The sequence below is a fragment of the Belonocnema kinseyi genome, chromosome 5 (genome assembly GCF_010883055.1).
Source record: "Belonocnema kinseyi isolate 2016_QV_RU_SX_M_011 chromosome 5, B_treatae_v1, whole genome shotgun sequence".
In the NCBI taxonomy this organism is placed as follows: domain Eukaryota; kingdom Metazoa; phylum Arthropoda; class Insecta; order Hymenoptera; family Cynipidae; genus Belonocnema; species Belonocnema kinseyi.
The window spans coordinates 4511183-4529545 of record NC_046661.1 but is presented as its reverse complement, the minus strand read 5'-3'; the positions used below and the strand labels follow the sequence as shown (position 1 = coordinate 4529545).

General features: G+C 35.0%; 1 protein-coding gene across 1 annotated transcript in view; it reads right to left on the bottom strand.

The window, feature by feature from the left end:
• Window positions 1-18363, bottom strand: part of LOC117172865 (neurobeachin-like) — an 825867-nt gene that overhangs the window by 95050 nt on the left and 712454 nt on the right. The window contains exons 27-28 of the mRNA XM_033361129.1: window positions 12962-13318; window positions 1522-1649 (exon numbers count right to left, since the gene is read on the bottom strand). Coding sequence (XP_033217020.1) covers window positions 1522-1649; window positions 12962-13318 — 485 coding nt within the window. The remainder of the gene's footprint in view (window positions 1-1521; window positions 1650-12961; window positions 13319-18363) is intronic.

Below are 18363 nucleotides of genomic sequence, written 5' to 3'. Positions count from 1 at the left end.
CGCAGGATTTCGCCGGGAGCGGGTGCTAATCTCGAAAATTGCATCCGCTCCCAGCGAAATCACGGTAAAATTTTAGCCACAACCACGTCTCATGACCGTGAAATAGGTGGTTACAGTCTGTAACGGAATCAATACAACGATCCAGCAAAAGCCTCGTGCACCCTAAGAACACGGAGCGACCCAAGGACTGCCGCCTTCTGCATTTTTCCCGCAAGTGTTTTAACATATTGTTGACACACGGGGATGCTTTTTCGGCCATTAGCGAGTGAAAGCTTGGCACCTCCAAGAGCGCCGATGATAAGGACGATTAGTTTAACAGAATATTCCGGGTATAATCGTTGCAACTCGCTTATAAGGTCTCGATCGCCTCTCTTTCTATGTTGCCAGCTTGTTCTAGCTGTGGTAGAGTAGGCGTGCCGCTTACATAGCCCCTTTTTCGGAGTAGTTTGGCATGGTTTCGCAGGCGTTGCTGCGAAAAGTGCGATAGCTCCGGGCGTTTCTTGCACCACAGCGCATGTAGCCGTACCATGTAACCCGGTTCAGGGGCCACACTCGCATCGTCGCACTCTAGCAAGTCGTGATTTAATCGCTCCGTCCACCTAAAGGTCCCGAGATACCGCCGATCCGTCGCATTGAATCCATTTTGATTGGCTCCCCCAGCTCAAGAGTGGTCGGCATTGTTGGCCGACCCATTGTCGGAAGCCCTGTACGTTCTGTAGTTTTGAACCGCACTTACTACAACCATATTTGGTGTTGTCATTGTTGTTTTGACGAGAAGCGACTCCTAGAGTCACCGTTCTAGGCACCTCACCCAGGTGCTATTCAGCTTTCGGCACGGTTTTCACATATCCGTCATAGGCCCTTCGATTTGATTCTAGAGGAATACAAACCGAACCGTGTGTGTGTGTATATAGGATATATAATTTGAAAAAATCAAAATTATTGTACGTTTTGCATAAAAGATATAATTTGGAAAAGAATAATATTTCTGTTTTCTCGGGATACATGAAGGGGATAGACAGTGGCGATGTGGCAACACTTTTGCACTATTTTTATTTTTGTTGACGCTTCTATGGCAATGTCCAAATCCAATCAAAATTTGTTAGCAAATGTTAGGAGGAAGCATGTAATTTCTTACATCTGAGCGTAAAGATTTAAATGTTATTGCCGCGTGACAATTAACTTAAAGGCAACTCATTATAGACACATACTGATTTTCTTATAATATTTTTCCGTGAGAGAAAGGTCTATTAAGCAGTGATTGTATATTTTGATAAAAATCTATTTCAATATGCATGCAGTATCGAATAGAAAATATACAGCCTACAAAATATTCTATATACAGAACTATTTTATAAGTATAGATTCATCAGTTATATAGATAAAACAAAATTTATGCGAGATTGTTACTTAGATCAATCGCAATTTATGTTACTTTAGCCAAAGTAACATTATCCTAAAAAATAAAATACAAAAGTTTTGAGATACTAATGTGTATAAATAAGTAATAGATAACTTTACCTTTGTCGAGGGAGGACCAGAAGAAGGAACATTATGATCTGCCAAAATAGACGAATTATTTTCATCCACCACTATAACTTCATATTCTCCATCATCTTGAGATGCCGAATGACTAACTCGACCACTTCCTGAAATTCAGAGTTAAAAATAAAAAATGCACAATTCCAAAATTCGTAGTCATTCGATAAACTTGACTTCAGCATCTTATTTCATGCGAAGGACACTGTATGTTTATACGACAAAAAACAACATTTAAAATAATAAAAATGTAACAAATAATAATTTATAATAATTCACGATAAAATTTACTTTAGCATCTGACTTCATGCGAAGGATACTGAATGTTTATACGACAAAAACAACATTTAAAATAACAATCATCTGATCAATACTAAATTATAATAATTTAAATACCAGCAACAGTCAACCTTGAATTTTTCTGTGAACTGAAATCGTGCAAAATCATAATTTTATGAGAAAATTACTCCACTGTGCTAACGTAATTTCTTCTTGGTTATCAGAACATATAAAACATAATTTATATTTGGTTTTATTGTTCACTAGAATCACATTTTTCGATCTAATAGTCCGAATCAAATGGTTTTTACATTTAGCAGTTAACAAAATTTCTCTCTAGCTCCGCTGCAATTCAAATCCAGGTCTTCAGTTCGATTCCAAGAAGAGCTAGAGAAGAATTTTGTTCACAGGTTAAGATTAAAGCCATTTTGGTTTAGAATTGTTGATACAAAAGTATCATCCCATAAAAAAACTATTTTAATACCCTAGCCAACAACATAATATCAAAACCCATATTATGTACGTCATTTTTAGTTTTTATTCCATAAATAAAAAGTGTTTCAAGTATTCAGTAATTAAATCAAATTGGTTAAAGTGCAGTTTTATTAAAAGAGTGCATGCGTTAAAATTTTATTTTAAAAAATCCAAGAAATGAAATTTTTTTGATTAACTTTACGTATTTTGTTGTGAAGATTTTCACCGTTCCTTATAATTTTACGTGCACAAAATACGACAGCAAACAGGCGAAAATCAAATTCGAACATTCAAAGCCAATACTATATAAACGTCGTGAACTCCACATTTAATTGCGTGGACACAACTGTATTATCAAATTATTCAATGCTAGAGCGCAAAGTGCAAACTAAACTCAAGTCGTTACACTGGGTATTAAAAACAAGCACAGGCACGTATATTGAATGCAATAATCAGAACCGTAATTTTAAATATAAGCTGTGAGGAAAATTGGTTAAATTTTAACAATTCTTCGAAGTTTATAATAACTTGAAATTCAAATTATTCCGAATAGAATGAGCAATTATTTATTTCAAGAGATCGAATATGGACCAAGCAATATTAAATATCTCAATTAAATTAAGAATCTAATAGAAAAAAACAGGAAAGAAAGCCACCTCTGAATTCCTTCTTTTATTCCCTTGTGTTATTTTAATTACGGTAAAAAAATGCACAAAAAATATACTATCTTTTCGGTGCTCGCTCACAAGGCCACTTTCAAAACAATAAAAACAAATCCGATAAAACCCATGAAAAAACAAGGAGGTGTTTTTCGTTTTCTTTCCTCTTTTCTTACTTTGATTTTTTTTAATTTGAATTAAGACATTCGTAATTCCAAGATTTTCATACTTGAGGAACTCCATATCGAATTCACAAAATAACATTCATATCGCCCTTTTTTTAAAACTTACACATCATGTTACAAATATAGAAAGACAAGTTTCTTTTAGTTATTTTGCTCGAAAAAGTTTTTTCCAAAGTGTTATCACATTTTTTATTTATTTTTTTTCGATTTTTATAATTTTTGAAGAAAAATGGAAGGTTTTCAAAATCGGTTAAATTAATAAATTAATAAATAAAATACAATACTTTTACTTGATTAAGATATTTTTGATTTTATTGCTTATTGATCATTTGTTTAATATTAAAACAATTTAATAGTGTTGGGTGTTCTATAATTCCAGATATTATATTTTGGAAATTATTTATAAACGGGAATTTTTGAATTCGGTATCATAGACTATCGGGATAGATTTGGGGAAATCGCCATTAACAATATTTTAATTTTGGGGTCATTCACAAAATGCGTGATGAGTTACGGGGGGGGGGGGGAACTCGAGTAAAAATGCTTCGACTTCAGTTCAACTTGGTTATGTCTTGAGTTCGTCTCCGAGACATCGATGTCTGGCTGTGTCTCAAAACTGAGTCGAGGCATAGGCCTTCGTCTTACTTTTATGGCCAAGACAGGTAAAACGGCGATGACTTCTCTTAAGTCGAGCCTTGTCTTAGCTAAGACGAAGATCACTTGACTCAAGACGAGCTTTGTCTAGGCTAAAATTATCGAAAATTTTCTGGCTCTTAAATGAGATTAAAATTGATGAATGAGAAATTTGTAATTATTAAATTACTTATTTCTAATTTAAAAATTCATAATCAGTGGGTCTAAACGAGTATAACCGTTATAAAATTTTCTTCAAAAAAATTAAAATTGCAACTTTCTAGAAGGATCTCCTAAGCCGTTAGAAATACGTAGAAACAAACAACATTTTCGGTATCATCCTCAAACAAGTATAATACAAATAACAATCCGTAAATAAGTTGATTTAATATGTATATTGTATAAAAATATACAAAGATTGTTTAATTATTAACAAAGACTGGCTTTTATGACTGTTAGAATTACCCTTTTTGTTAGGGCAGGCATAAGCTTCAAGTTAAAAACCGTACGTGTTGAAGTCATAAAAATTCGACTCAAGAAATAAATTTATGTATTCAAGACATAAGAACTTGTCTCCAAGACATAAATTGAAGTCTGGCTCCGTCTGAAAACTGAGACATGCTCAAGACGAACTTTTCGACTTCAGCATGTCTTGATTTCGGGCTATTGAAGTAGAACTCAAGTCGAAGCATTTTTACTCGGGAAGGCGGTCTTTCACAGTATCATTCTCCATGTCAAATGCAATGGAAAAAGCTCCACGCAGGGGATTTCCTGAAGAATGTATTACGTATTTTGTGAGTGGCCCCTTTTGGGAATTGTACAGTACTGGAAAATGTATTTTTCGCGGGTTTTCAAACTTATTGCCCGATCAGTCTTTCATAAAAATATATAGTTTTAAATAATTTAATGAAAGTTAAGCCGAATGATTAAACTTATTACACAAATTTTAATTTTTTTACAGAAAATATTAAAAATTAAAAAAATTAAAATGCGATAATTATTCGAAAAAACAACATTTTTTAGCAAAATACCTAAGATTTCGTTTTCTTGTTATATTTGTAAAAAGTTGTGTAAGTTTTAAGAAAATCAGTGAGATCAATATTTTTCTTGTGTGCATCCGGCTTGGAGTTCTCCAGCTAATTAAAATTTTGAATGTCAATGGCATGTGGAACACTCAAATAACTATATTTACCGACATTACTTTTTTAGTTTACTGAATTTCATTTGAACTTAAGAACTTGTTTGGTAAATAAAATATCGGACTGAAACTTTGGAAAATATATCAGAAGACCATAAACAACGGTTATGTACTTCCTTTGAGTAGGGTTTTCGCTAAAAACTATGTTTAAAGAAATTAAAACTGAAACTATGTTTTGAAATCTTTTCTTTATACCTTGCAATTTTTTGAAGCTAAGAACTTTTTTATATGTAAGATATCGGCCTCATATTACGAGAAATACAAGAACCAGCAGTAAATTAAGTTTCTTTGCGTTTTTTACATCTCGCAGATATTTTAAAAATAAAAAACTTCTTCGTTTACAAAAATGTCAAGGTCACGGAGAAAATATGTCAAAAAATGGTCCCAGTTTTAATTTCTTTGAAAATCATTTTAGCGCAATTTCTACTCGAATGAGGTACATACTCGTAAACTCAAGCGCATTCGGTTATCCTGCAGTGGTGTACTCCAAGGCACTCCGAACTGCTCCTTCTTACTTCTTCCTTCTCCTCTGACTCGCTTCAGTGCAGGTCGGAGTGCTCTTGGAGGGCACCAGTATAGGATAAACGAATTCGCTATCAGTTCCTGGTCTTCTGATATGTTTTCCCAAGATTCAATCCGATATTTTATTTGCAAAAAAGTTCCTGTGTTCAAACAAAAAATGCAGCTAACTGATAAAGTGAGGTCGATATTATACATATTTGAGTGTGTCACATGAGCTTAAAGAAGAATTTAAAGAGTGGCCCAAAAAACCCTATTTTTTCGCATCTTTTAACGACCTTGTAAAGTACCCCGCACTAAATGTATGGGAAAATGGCTTTCGGTGGATTTAGCTGAAACTTTGTAACTTTTAAGGTTATAAGTTTTAGCGCTTTGCGGCGCTAAGCGCTCAAGATCAGTGAATAAAACGAATTACAACAGATTTTGTTACAAAAGCGATGTCAACATAGAAATCACGGTTCAGATCGTGGTCTGTCATATTTTCACCTACACCATTGACCTATATAACGCGCTTCTCAAAACGATCAAACGCTAAGCGCCCAAAATTTTAACTTGACTAATTCATTATTTTTTTAAAGGCAGAAATGGTACCCAAAGTAACATTAGTAACTAGTGCGTACATTCCGATAATTAAATTGTACTGTTCTCAAGAGTGCCGAACGCTAAGCGCTCATGATCAGTGAATAGAACGAATTACAATAGATTTAGTTACAAAAGCGATGTCATATTTTCGCCTACACCGTTGACTCATATAGCGCGCTTCTCAAAACGATCAAATGCTTAGCGCCCAAGATTTTAACTTGACTAATTAATCACTTCTTTAAAGGCAGAAATGGTACCCAAGTAGTAAGCACCCATGATCAGTGAATAGAACCAATCCCAGTAGCTTTTGCGAAATATTAAACTATTTCTGGCTCTTGATTCGGGTTCGCTTGTTCACCTCTATTAGCAGCGTCTAGAATCCTTTATAGCAAGGAAGTTTGAGGATACTTTACCTGTTGCTGGTGACGTGCATAATCCAGGAACCATAAAACGCTTGCAATATTTGCGCAAGAGCCAAGAGTCCTGGCCCCTGACTTACATGTGCAGTAATAACCGAGAAGCGTTTGGTTATTGTCTGGTCCTATGTCATCGATCTCATTGAACGCTATCCACAGACGGTACCTTGTCGCATTTCGGAAACGAAAAAATACTCGTACTCTGATCAAACCAGGTGCATTAAGTCGCGTATCTAGTTGAAACTCCTCATCTTCTTCTCGTTGCAGTTATGTCGCGTATTTCTTCCAATGTAAGGCGAGAAAATTGTGGTACTTGAAGTTCATGCAGGCGATTCCAATTTGCATTTCCGTAGAGTATATTGTCCACTTCTACGCGCGCTTGCACAATATTTGGCACACGAGCTCTCGCTACTATATATTCTCTTGCAAGATCTGCTGTAGCGCCTTGCATCTCGATAACAGGATGGTATCGATTAATTATGGCACCAGCTATACGAAAGAAGTCCCTTAGATTGTGTACATAAGCCATCGGAATGGTTTTCTCGAAGAACTTGAAAATGGACTTTATGTGGCCATTTCTGGATTCCACTATCCATCTAGATTTCGTTATTAGCCGAGCTTCATTTGCTTCTTCCGTTACCAATTGACTCTGTCCTTGTTGGAGAAATGGTGTTATCTTGGACACAATTCCTGAGCGTTCTAAACGTGGTTGGGCATCTCTATATCCACGGTCCTCTATAAAAATATCAACAATGTTGAATAATTCTCTCATACCTTCCACATCTCTTTCAAATTCGTTAATGAGCATTTGTGCGTCATTGTTTCGCGAGTCAGAAAAATATGGTCCTTGTACTTCAAGTATGTATCCGTCTGGAGCAACAATGAGAACAGGTTTTACCAAGTGACGTCCTTTATGTTTGCAGAATGACTGTCGAAGTACGCGAAAGTTACTGCTCTTCTGCATATCGCATTAAATCCAATGTTACCAGGCACAAATCGCTGTATTAAAGACTCTCTTACAGTAGAAATGGCCATGCTTGTAGCTTTTCGGCTCGAATAATGAAAAATCACTTTCAGAAATTCATCAGAAAGACCTTGACGCATTTTGCATTCTCTAAATTGCTCCTTTGTTACAGGAGCAATCGCTTCAAACTCTTCATCAGTGAAACTGTCATCATTATTAAACGCCGCGGCCGCATGAACATTTGCTTCGTTACGAAGTTGCTGCAAAAATAGAAGTAACTGCTGTCCCGGAATCCTATATAGTCTATTAATGGCTTGTAGTCCAGGAAGCAAGGGGCCTAAGATGAAACCATGTTGATCCAAATGATTTAAGCATGCTCTTGTTTCTTCTGGAATGAAAATGTCCATGACAATAAAAGCGTTAACTCTACATTCAATTAAAAGCCTTGGAGTATTAACATCAGCATTACAGAACATGCACATTTGTCTGCCTGTTTGTGTAAGAACATTCAGTCTTAAACAGCCTGGGTCACGTTGGAGCTCCTCTATCTCATTGCAAATCGATTGATTGCAATTGAGACATAACCTAGTCTCATCGGCGACTTCAAGTGGTGGTCTTCGAAGTTGAAGGCGTCTAAAAATTGCAATGTTTGTATTAAATTGCAATGAATGTATTAATAAAACCAAAGAAAAATTCAGAAACAACAAAATCAAACAAATTTAACACAAGGAACTAAATACAAAAAGGGAATAAGAAATACAACACAATTAATACAGAAGGGAACAGATAGGAATTTTTTTTCCTAAGCTTACCAATAAAATTACTATCCGCTCTCGAGGCCTTTCTTTTTGCTTTAAAAAGTGACAGTCGTTCATCATGCAGCATTCACTCATTATTTCCATCGACGAAGGTATGTTTGTCTGTCATTTCTTTTGTGAAAGGCCTTTGAAAAAGTGATTTCTTAGTCAAGTTCAAATCTTCTGCTCTTAGAGTTTGCCCGTTCTGAGAAGCGGGCTTCATGAGTCAACGGTGTTGACTCATATTGTCATTGGTTTGGCTAAATATGTTACTGACCACTTCTTGATGCGTGTTTCGTTTACAGACATCGCTTGTGTCGCTTAAACTACTAGGACTGATTCTATTTGCTGATAATGGGCGCTTAGCGTTCAGCCCTCTGACGAAGGGTACACTGTTATTATCGATGTGCGCACTAGTTGCTAATGTTACTTTGGATACCATTTCTGTCTTTAAAAAAGTAATTACTTTGTCAACTTCAAATCTTGGGCGCTTAGCGTCGGATCGTTTCGAGAAGCGCGCAATATGACTCATTGGTTTGGCTAAACATATTACTGACTACTTTCTGATGCGTAATTCTTATAGTGACATCGCTTTTGTCGCTAAAGTTACTAGGATTGATTTTATTCGCTGATCTTGTGCGCTCAGCGTTCAACCCTCTTGCGAAGGGTAGAATGTTATTATCCGTATGTGCGCACTGGTTACTAATGTTACTTTGGGTACCATTTCTGCCTTTAAAGAAGTGATTAATTAGTCAAGTTAAAATCTTTGTATGTTGACATCGCTTTTGTAACAAAATCTGTTGTAATTCGTTTTATTCACTGATCTTGAGCGCTTAGCGCCGCATAGCGCTAAAACTGTCCATTTTTTTGAATTTTTTTTACGGATATTTCATCCGGCACTTCTAATCTTAAAAATTACAAAGTTTCAGCTAAATCCACCGAAAGCCATTTTCCTATACATTTAGTGCGGGGTCGTTTGCTTCCAAATTAGTTTAAACAAAAGGTCATGATGACACTTTAAAGTAGAGGAAATATGAAAGTGAGCATAGGTTTTATTTCGGCCATATGACGAATGAAACTTAGTAATTGACGTTGTGTTCAATATCTCACAAAATACTAACAGTATCATTTCTCGAACGAATTTTTTAATAGTTTTTGTAATTTTCCGCGCAAATAAATAATTTAAATGAGTATTATTAGCTATTTATGAAAATATCACTTATTAATCACAATTAATTAATGCTCCAATAAAAGCGCAATAAAAAATTTCAAAATCTAGTATCTGTAGATTTTTCAGTCTTACCTTTCAGAACTATTAGCATGTAAATAATTAAAAACTTTTAAAACAAATGTACAATTTTTTTGGGTAAAATCTAATAGATGTTAAAAAATAGCCATATATAACAAAAAAATTGATGATGCCAACATTTTCTATAATTCTGAATCAGCAAAAAAAAATCACAGGAACATTGGACTCTTTTGGGCATGATAGAGTTAGCTGATAAGTTTGACTGGTTGTATCTGTTTAAAAAAAGCTATGCTCAACTTAAAATTTTTCTATTTTCAAGTATCACGACAAACTATTCTTTCAACCAATTTGGCATTAAATTCATGTGGTCGAGAAAAGAGGTGAAATTTTAGGTCACGCTTTAAATTTCCCCTGAATTTAATTTCTTAAGAAATTATAAGATTTTGCCTCTACTTTAATATTAAGTGATTCTGCAAATTTCCAAAAATACTTTTGTTTTAATATTTTTTATATTTAAAGTGTTCCAGAATTTAAGATATAAGTTTATATTTCAATCTTTTAATTTACATAAGAAAGTCAAAACTTTATTCAGATATTTAAAATCCACTTTACTTGCAGCGAATCAATTGCAACCGAACATTAAAAATAAAGGCTATTTTATCTAATCTGGAGCACAGTTTTTAAGGAGATTCTAGGTGTACGGTGAAGTTCAAAATTACTGAACCTTTGCATTTTTTTATAAAATTGAAAATAAAGGTTCACTGATCATTGCCACGAATTTTTATATAAAAATTTTAGTTGAGGTAATAATTATTTATTTTAATGTAGCTATTTGCATATTTTTATGTTGTCTTCTGCTATAGGACAAAATCGCCCAACTGAGAAATCCTAGGTAGGAAACTATATAGGGAACTATATAGTAATTTGAGACCAGATCCTATACAGTTTGCCATATCGTTTCCGATATATTTCCTTATGTAGTTTTATAGTATGGCCTTACCTATATGACTATGCTTAAACCTAGGTTAAAATGCAGGTGCATGTCCGCCAAGATTATTTTGTTTTTAATAAAACTAAATTAATGCAACAAATTTTTACAGAGAACTCAGTTTTTTAAATGAAAGAAGCTCTAATTAATAGAATCGAGTGAGAAACCGATATTACATATAAATGTCTTTTTTGTTAAGTCCGAAAACGTTAATTAACATTTCGGATACCAAAAAAGCTATTGCAGTTGACAGGCTGTGTCCAAGCCCTATCAACTCAATGGTAGAAATATGAAGAAGCACAGCGCCAACAGTTGGCCGCAACTTGAACTAAAAGTATCAATGTGTGACGTATGTGTGCCATATATAAATCGTATATATGTGAAAAATGTTAAAATTCAATATATTTATCAAAAAATTGGATAAACAAAGTGAGAAAGATATGTAAAGCTATGTATAAAGTATAATAAATTACTTTTAATATATCTTTATACATTTTTCATTTTATCTATTAATTTTATTGATCATTATATTCAATTTTAAGATTCAAAGCATATTTACAATCAATATAATAGCACACACGTAGAGTAATTAAATATAAATGTATTAAAATTAGCATCAACATCACGGGCCACCTCAACCGGAGCACCGCCAGGAAGATCATTCAGCTCTTTTTCAGGCAACGACACGCAAGGCACATCCTACATGACATGAACCTACGTTTTAACCTAGGTTTAAGTATAGCTATGTGAGTAAGACCATACTATAAAACGACATAGGAAACTATATAGGGAACTACGTAGGAAACTATATCGGGAACTAAATGGGAAACTATATAAAATCCGGTTTTATATTACTATATAGTTTCCTATATAGTTTCCTAGATATTTTCCTACATAGTTCCCAATATAGTTTCCTATGTGGTTTCCTATATAATTTCCTACATGGAATTTTTCAATCGGGCGTAATTTTAATTCAATTTTAATTTGCAGAGGCTTAATCTATTTCTTGAAATTTTTTTTGACAATCCTATTTATCACGTTATATGGAAATTATTTAATTTATAAATTATACCTAAAATTATTTGTAGTTAAACATTTTGTTAATTAAACCATTTCCTAAATAATATTTAACCTTTAAGGATGGCCGTGCAGTCTTGCAGATTGCACCATGCAATCGCGTCCACGGTAGCGCTATAATTTTATATTTACGTTTCAATGTTCTTTCAAGGCATTGAAAGTGTATAGACGTAGGAGGTGCGATTCTGCCGGACAGCACCATGTTTATAATATGTGGAACCCTTCACCTTCTGGTGTAAAATAATATAAATAATAAAAGTTGATAAAATGTATTAACTTTGTACTTATTCCAATATCCTTTAATATACCTAGTTGTATAAGGTAGATAATAAAAACTTATTTACTTATTTAATTATATATATACACAACATTCTGCGAGACCGCAGGTCCATCTTAATGCAGAAAAAATCACGTCCATACTTAAAAGTTAGTAAAAACATTAATGGTTAAATAACACAGCCCGACTTGAAAATTATACAGTAGATGAGACTAGTCATTTCCGGTCAATTTTGGGTCGCTGAATCCAAATCCGGAGTCAGAAATGCTCGATCAAATCAGGATTTATAAATATTCTAGCCATATATTAGGAATTTTACAGGCCTGGAAATACACAGGTGTCTGTGCTATAGTTCTGACTATACTATTCTTGTGTATTTTTTCGAGCCCAAACCTACTGAGCCAATCTCACAAGCCACAAACCCTAAGCCCACAAACCTTAAACCCACAAACCTTAAACCCACAAACCCCAAATCCACAAATCTATAGAACAGACACCTATGTGAAATGATGAAATATTCAAAATTGAACATCTTGGCGGAGAAAGAAGATATTTTAGCAAACTCAACGGTATTTGAAAGTCAAAGAGTAATACTTTTATATGTTATGTACAGTTTTTTGAGAAAAAAGAAGGAGCAACCGCTCATAGCCTCAAATATAGGCAAAAATCACGTTTTTGCACGTTTAGGTTATAATGTTAAAAAATCCTAAAGTGATAGAGCATTTCTAAGCCTGGATTTGGATTCAGCAACCCAAAATTGACCGGAAATGACTAGTCTCATCTATTGTACAATTTGAAATCGGGCTGTGTAATCAATAGTTACCTAAACTATTTTATTATTATTTACGTTTGGGTTATTCTTCAAAAATTGGTTTCGATATCGAATGGGCCTTTTATGTCAATTTGATAAATCAAATAAAAAATTTAGTAATTTTAAACTTGACTCTGCACCTAGAAAATCCTTAATGATACACCTTACAGTCTGAAACAACTTCTATAACATTGAATGCCTTATTTAACATGATTATAGAAGGTCTGTATAAGCTAATTCTTCGAACACGGTAAGTAATTACGGTTCTGAAAAGAAGCCATTCGTTGATAAAAACAAAACTAGCCATTAATTACCTTGCACACCAACACCAGAGTTATTATGATAGAGATTTCGGGGCTGTTCAATATGATTTTGAAGCGCGTGACGATGATTGTTGCTATTATGATGATGATAGTGATGACGATGATAGTTATAATTATTCGAATAATGATTGTGATGGTTATTATGGTGATTCGAGAGACAATAGTTGGAAGGTTGGCGGTTATTAGGGTGTCTGGCAGCCGGTAGCGGGTGCTCGTGGTGGTGCTGGCTGATGTGGTGGTTGGTATTTGTATTGGCGTTGGGGTGTGACCCCGGAAGGAACTGAGGGTGCACGTGGTGAGACCATTGTGGAAACAGAGGCCGCCCATCTCCACCACCATTCCCATCCGCTGTAGAGGAACCACATTGACCATGTAACTATAACCATGCTTGAATCTCTATGTATCTCTATCTATCTTTCTAATTGTCATGGTCAGCAAATCAAAAATGCCCATTACTGTATTTTATTGTTCAGAGGAATCTTTAATGGCTTTTTTAAAGAGGTCGGATTTAACAGACTCAAGTACTAAAATTGTTTAGAAAATTTTGTATTGGCATTAGTGTCTACGAAGCATATATATAATTACATGAAGTAAATTTGATAAGAAGCTAATTTGGCAAACGCTTTGACCCCGGATAGGAGATCTCCTCAGTGTCAGATATGTCCTAAGTAATACATACGTGAATACATGCATTTTTAATGTTTAAATGTGTATAACAATGATTTATTTTTATTCTTTAGTTTATCAAGTACATATCTGGCAGTTGAAAGAGCCTCTACCTGCAGGCGAAATGTTTGCCAAATTCGTTTTGTTTTCTAAAATTTACTTTATGTAATTATGTATACTCCTAACCCTACTGAAAATTCCTATATAGGTTCATACATAGGAACATACATAGGATCATATATAGTATCCTAAATAGGATTTTATAGGTTTCACTTATAGGTGCCGCCTATAGGAAATCACATTGGATCCTATATAGGTGCCTGTATAGGTCAATCCCTAATAAGGTACCTAATTCAAGTCTCTAGGGGCTCCTGGAGGACCGAGCAAGCTTCTACGCAGCCGCAGGTGCCATAGAATACTACTGGGTATCTGGATATGGTCCTACACAGAAACGTATACAGGATCTTATATAGGATCCTATATAGGTCCTATATCCTATATAGTCCTATATCCTATATAGTCCTATATAGGATCCTTTATAGGGTCCTATTTCATTTCCTATATGTGGCACCTATAGGTGAAATATATAGGTTTCTATGTAAGATCCTATATAGCATCCTATGTAGGTTCCTATATAGGAATCTATATAGGAATTTTCAGTAGGAAAACCCCTTATGTCAATACAAAAATCTTCTGAACACTATACGGTGTACTAAGAAGATTCGTGGCATGAATTTTCAAAAACTTTAACGTACAATCTGAGATGAGTATTTTTATCTCAAAGAAAAAAACAGTTGTAAATTCAATCTCGGGTGGCCCAAAAAATTATGTTTGAGAAATTTAAACGGGCACGTTGGCCAAATCGTTCTCCTAGGCAAATATATTTACCCATGTTTTTTTTTTATTTGCAAACAAAAAATTTTAACCGTTGTTCTGAGGCTTCAAACTTTGCTGATGTAAAGTAGACTAGTCCTAACACCAGCTATAGGTTCGACCCGGAGAACAGTTATAGATTTATTAAATTATTATTAGGGACATGTAAATCGCGCTGTTTTCTTTAAAAAAAATCTGAAGTATTTATGCCTCCTGAGGCAGGTTTTTGGACATAAAACCCCAAAGTAAGGATTTAGTTCCTCGGTACATCCTAAATACAACTCTGTCCAGTCGTAAAGCAGTTAACAAAGTGAGTATAACCTATGTGCGTCGCTAACCCGCGTTGAACCCGCTCCTAGCAACCCACACGATCCTAACCGCAATGTAGTGAAAAATCTCAGAAAAAGATTGCGCGAGCCAACACATGGTCCTTATAATCAGACCCTAGGTGATAAAAGCAAAGTTTTGTGTGATGGAACCAACCTGCTAGCATCCATAAGGTTGTTCTGAACAACAATTATACTCCCAATCACAAAGGCCCTTACTTTGTCACTATCCAATCCTCTCAGGAAATGCTTCATCCATTGTCGGCTGGTAGTATTTTACACAAGTCAATTCCAAATATGATCACGAGCATTAAAAACGACAATAGGAATAGTGTTTCCGTCGAGAGCAAGTCTGGTTCAGATGCAAACAAGATCGTTGATAAAAATAAAACCCTAGGTGCATCTAAACTTAATGCTTTTATTCCAAACATTGAAATCACCTTTGAAGGTCAAGAAATTCTGCATTATGTTTACATTTTTGAAGTTCATATCAGGATTGATCCATATATCACCCCAGTAAAAATGTGCTATTCTTGCTTTTGCTACGGCCACGTGGCCTTTCAGTGTAAGAACCCGAGATGTCTTCACTGCGGGGACAAACTGCACAGCACAGGCGTTTCTTGTCCAAAACAATCTGATCCCTTAACAAACAAGACGGATCAATGCCCTACCATGGATGCCTCAATCGATGGTTCTTTTCTTCGGTTTATAGCCTCCAAACCACCCGAAAATCCTATTTTAAACGCTTTCTCCTCGCAATTTGCACAAACTTTAAGTCAGATGCTGTCGTTTTTGGTGTAATTTGTCAATCAATTTGCACCATTATTATCCACTCTCGATCCACCTCAAACAACTTTTTCTATCCTCACTGCCGGTAATATAACTACTATCGGCGAGAAAATTCGAGTCCTCTGGCTTTGACGTTGAATAAGTATGTGAAGAAAAATGGTACGTTAATGAACAAGGTATCATTTTAAAGGTGCAAATTTTGTACGTTAATGAGCAGAAAAGTAATATTCCAAAAAATTATTTGTAGCTTACAGATCTGAAAATCTGATGAAAAGTAAGGAAATTTGATAGCATTTAAAAACAGTGAACTTTGACGCATATTTTTTTATAGAAAAAATAATAGGAAAAATCTGATAATGAAGTGATTTAAATTGGAGGTAGTTAGTTGAACTATCTGTAATAGTTTACAATTTGAAGGAAGTACGTGCTTCTTGTTGTCATCGTACAAATTGCGATATTTGAAGTCAGTTTTTTTATATAGGAAAGCAAGTACAAGAGCCCAGCGTGGTGCCTTTTTTTCAGGGGATCGGCCTCGATTTTCCTTAACATAGGGAAAGGGTTTGAAGACCAGAGTGAGGCTCGGAGGCACAAGTTGGGTAGGTCGGGCTGAGGAAAACCGAGGACGATCCCCTGAAAAAACGGCACCACGCTGGGCTCTCGCACTTGCTTTCCTATATAAAAAACTGACTTCAAATATCACAATTTGTACGATGACAACAAGAAGCACATACTTCCTTCAAATTGTAAACTATTATTTTTTCTATAAAGAACTACTGTTCTGCTACACCAATTTATTACCTTTTTGACTACGAAATTCAATTCTCTAACTTTTATATAGATCTGCAAACTGGTAAATCACTTCAACAGAGCCGATCTCCTGATAATGATTTTCAGAACATCTTTTCGAAACGTGTAAATGAACAAACTTTTTTCTTTACGGATAGTTCCAAAAATTCAAACAAATCTGTAGGTCTAGCAATTTTCACCCCTCAACTTCACATATATGTGTGACATAAAATCTTCTCAGAAGCTTCAATTTTTACCACAGAGTCAAAAGCAATATGCGAGGCTATAGAATTCATCCTAAACAACAATATTTCTCATTCTACGATATTTTCAGACTCTCGAAGTGCTCTTCAGGCCTGTCAGAATTTCAATACCTCTTTCTCCACATCATACTTGATATTTGAAATTTGTAACCTATTACACATCGCGAAAAACAGTGACGTTATTATAGCACATGTTGCGATCCGGCACATAAAGGCATTCATGGCATCGAAGTGGCTGACAAGCTATCCAAAGCAGGTGCCACACAAAGCGCAGACCTTAATTATTTAATTCCTCATACAGATCTCTATCAAATTGCATATGGAAATGCTCGTAATCGATCTAAAGATACCGGGATTCAGAAGAGTTTTATCACTGGAAAACATTACTTTGAGAATTATTACTTAAAAACAAGACAACCATGGTTCAATAAACTGCAATCAAAGAGAAGAGATATCATGACAAGAGCTAGAATTAGAACTAATCATTATGGATTAGCTCATAGTTTATTTAGGAAAAATCTTTTAGAGTATAGCGAATGCAGTTTTTGTAGTTGCAGATGGGGATATGAACCATGTAGTATGGTCTTGTCTACGCTTTACAGAGCAAAGGAATTCCTTATAGTAATTCCTTATCAAGAAAAAGAAATTCTCTCCTTACAATTTTGAACCTATCTCACACAACCCGTCCAATCATACAGCATCCCTAATATCACGTTTCCTGTGAGATTGCAACTTACTGATTTTATATATATATATATAAATGAATCAATTAAAATATCTTTTCAACGTAGCTGTAGTTCCCGGGCTTAACGTGAAATGCGTGACCACTAAGGAATAGCGCTAGTGCGCAGTTTCGACTGCCAGCTGGACCACCATATTTAGATTAACTGAACCCAACCTACTAGACGTGGCCAGATAAGTCGACGCTCTATACAGCAACGGAGTCACTCTCCAGGCCTAAGGCATATATTCTCCTCACTGTAGGAGCTAATGAAGAAGAACTTATTATTACTCTGCAATTCTACTCATTGTCGATGACCGTAGTTTGGGACCCAGTAAATATGGTGCACATGGAGAGGCCCGACCAAGGGTCAACTTTTTTTACAGCCGTCCACCTGCAGTCTCTTCAGCCGATGTTCAACTTAAATGTGTCATTTTTCATAAGCTTTTCTTGCTCTTTTCCCCATTACATTAAAAGTTTATTCATTTTTCTTTTCGAGAAATCTGTTCTCAATAGTTTCAAAAGCGTCTTTTCAAAATATGAAGTAACAGAAGTATATCCAAAGCTCACTTTTGCATAAAACTTCTGAGATATAAAAATGCGATAAATGCAATATTCACTGATAAGTGATCAAGAATATAAAAATTCACAGAAATCGACTTATAATTTCCTGAACAAAATCGTCGAAGTAAAAATTGAAAACATTTTACATGGTAAACTCTATAAAACATAAAACTGGTTAGAGTAACAGCTAAAAATATTTTTTTTGCAATTAAAAAAACATGGGTAAATTTATTTGCCTAAGAGAACGATTTGGTCAACGTGCTCGTTGAAATTTCTCAAATGTCATTTTTTTGCCACCCTAATTCACACATGCCGGTGAAAAAGGGAAATAGTGGTATAAAAAAGTGAAAGAAAAGGGAAACGGAAATCCATGAGATTAGAAGCGTAAATATTGTAAGCAATGGT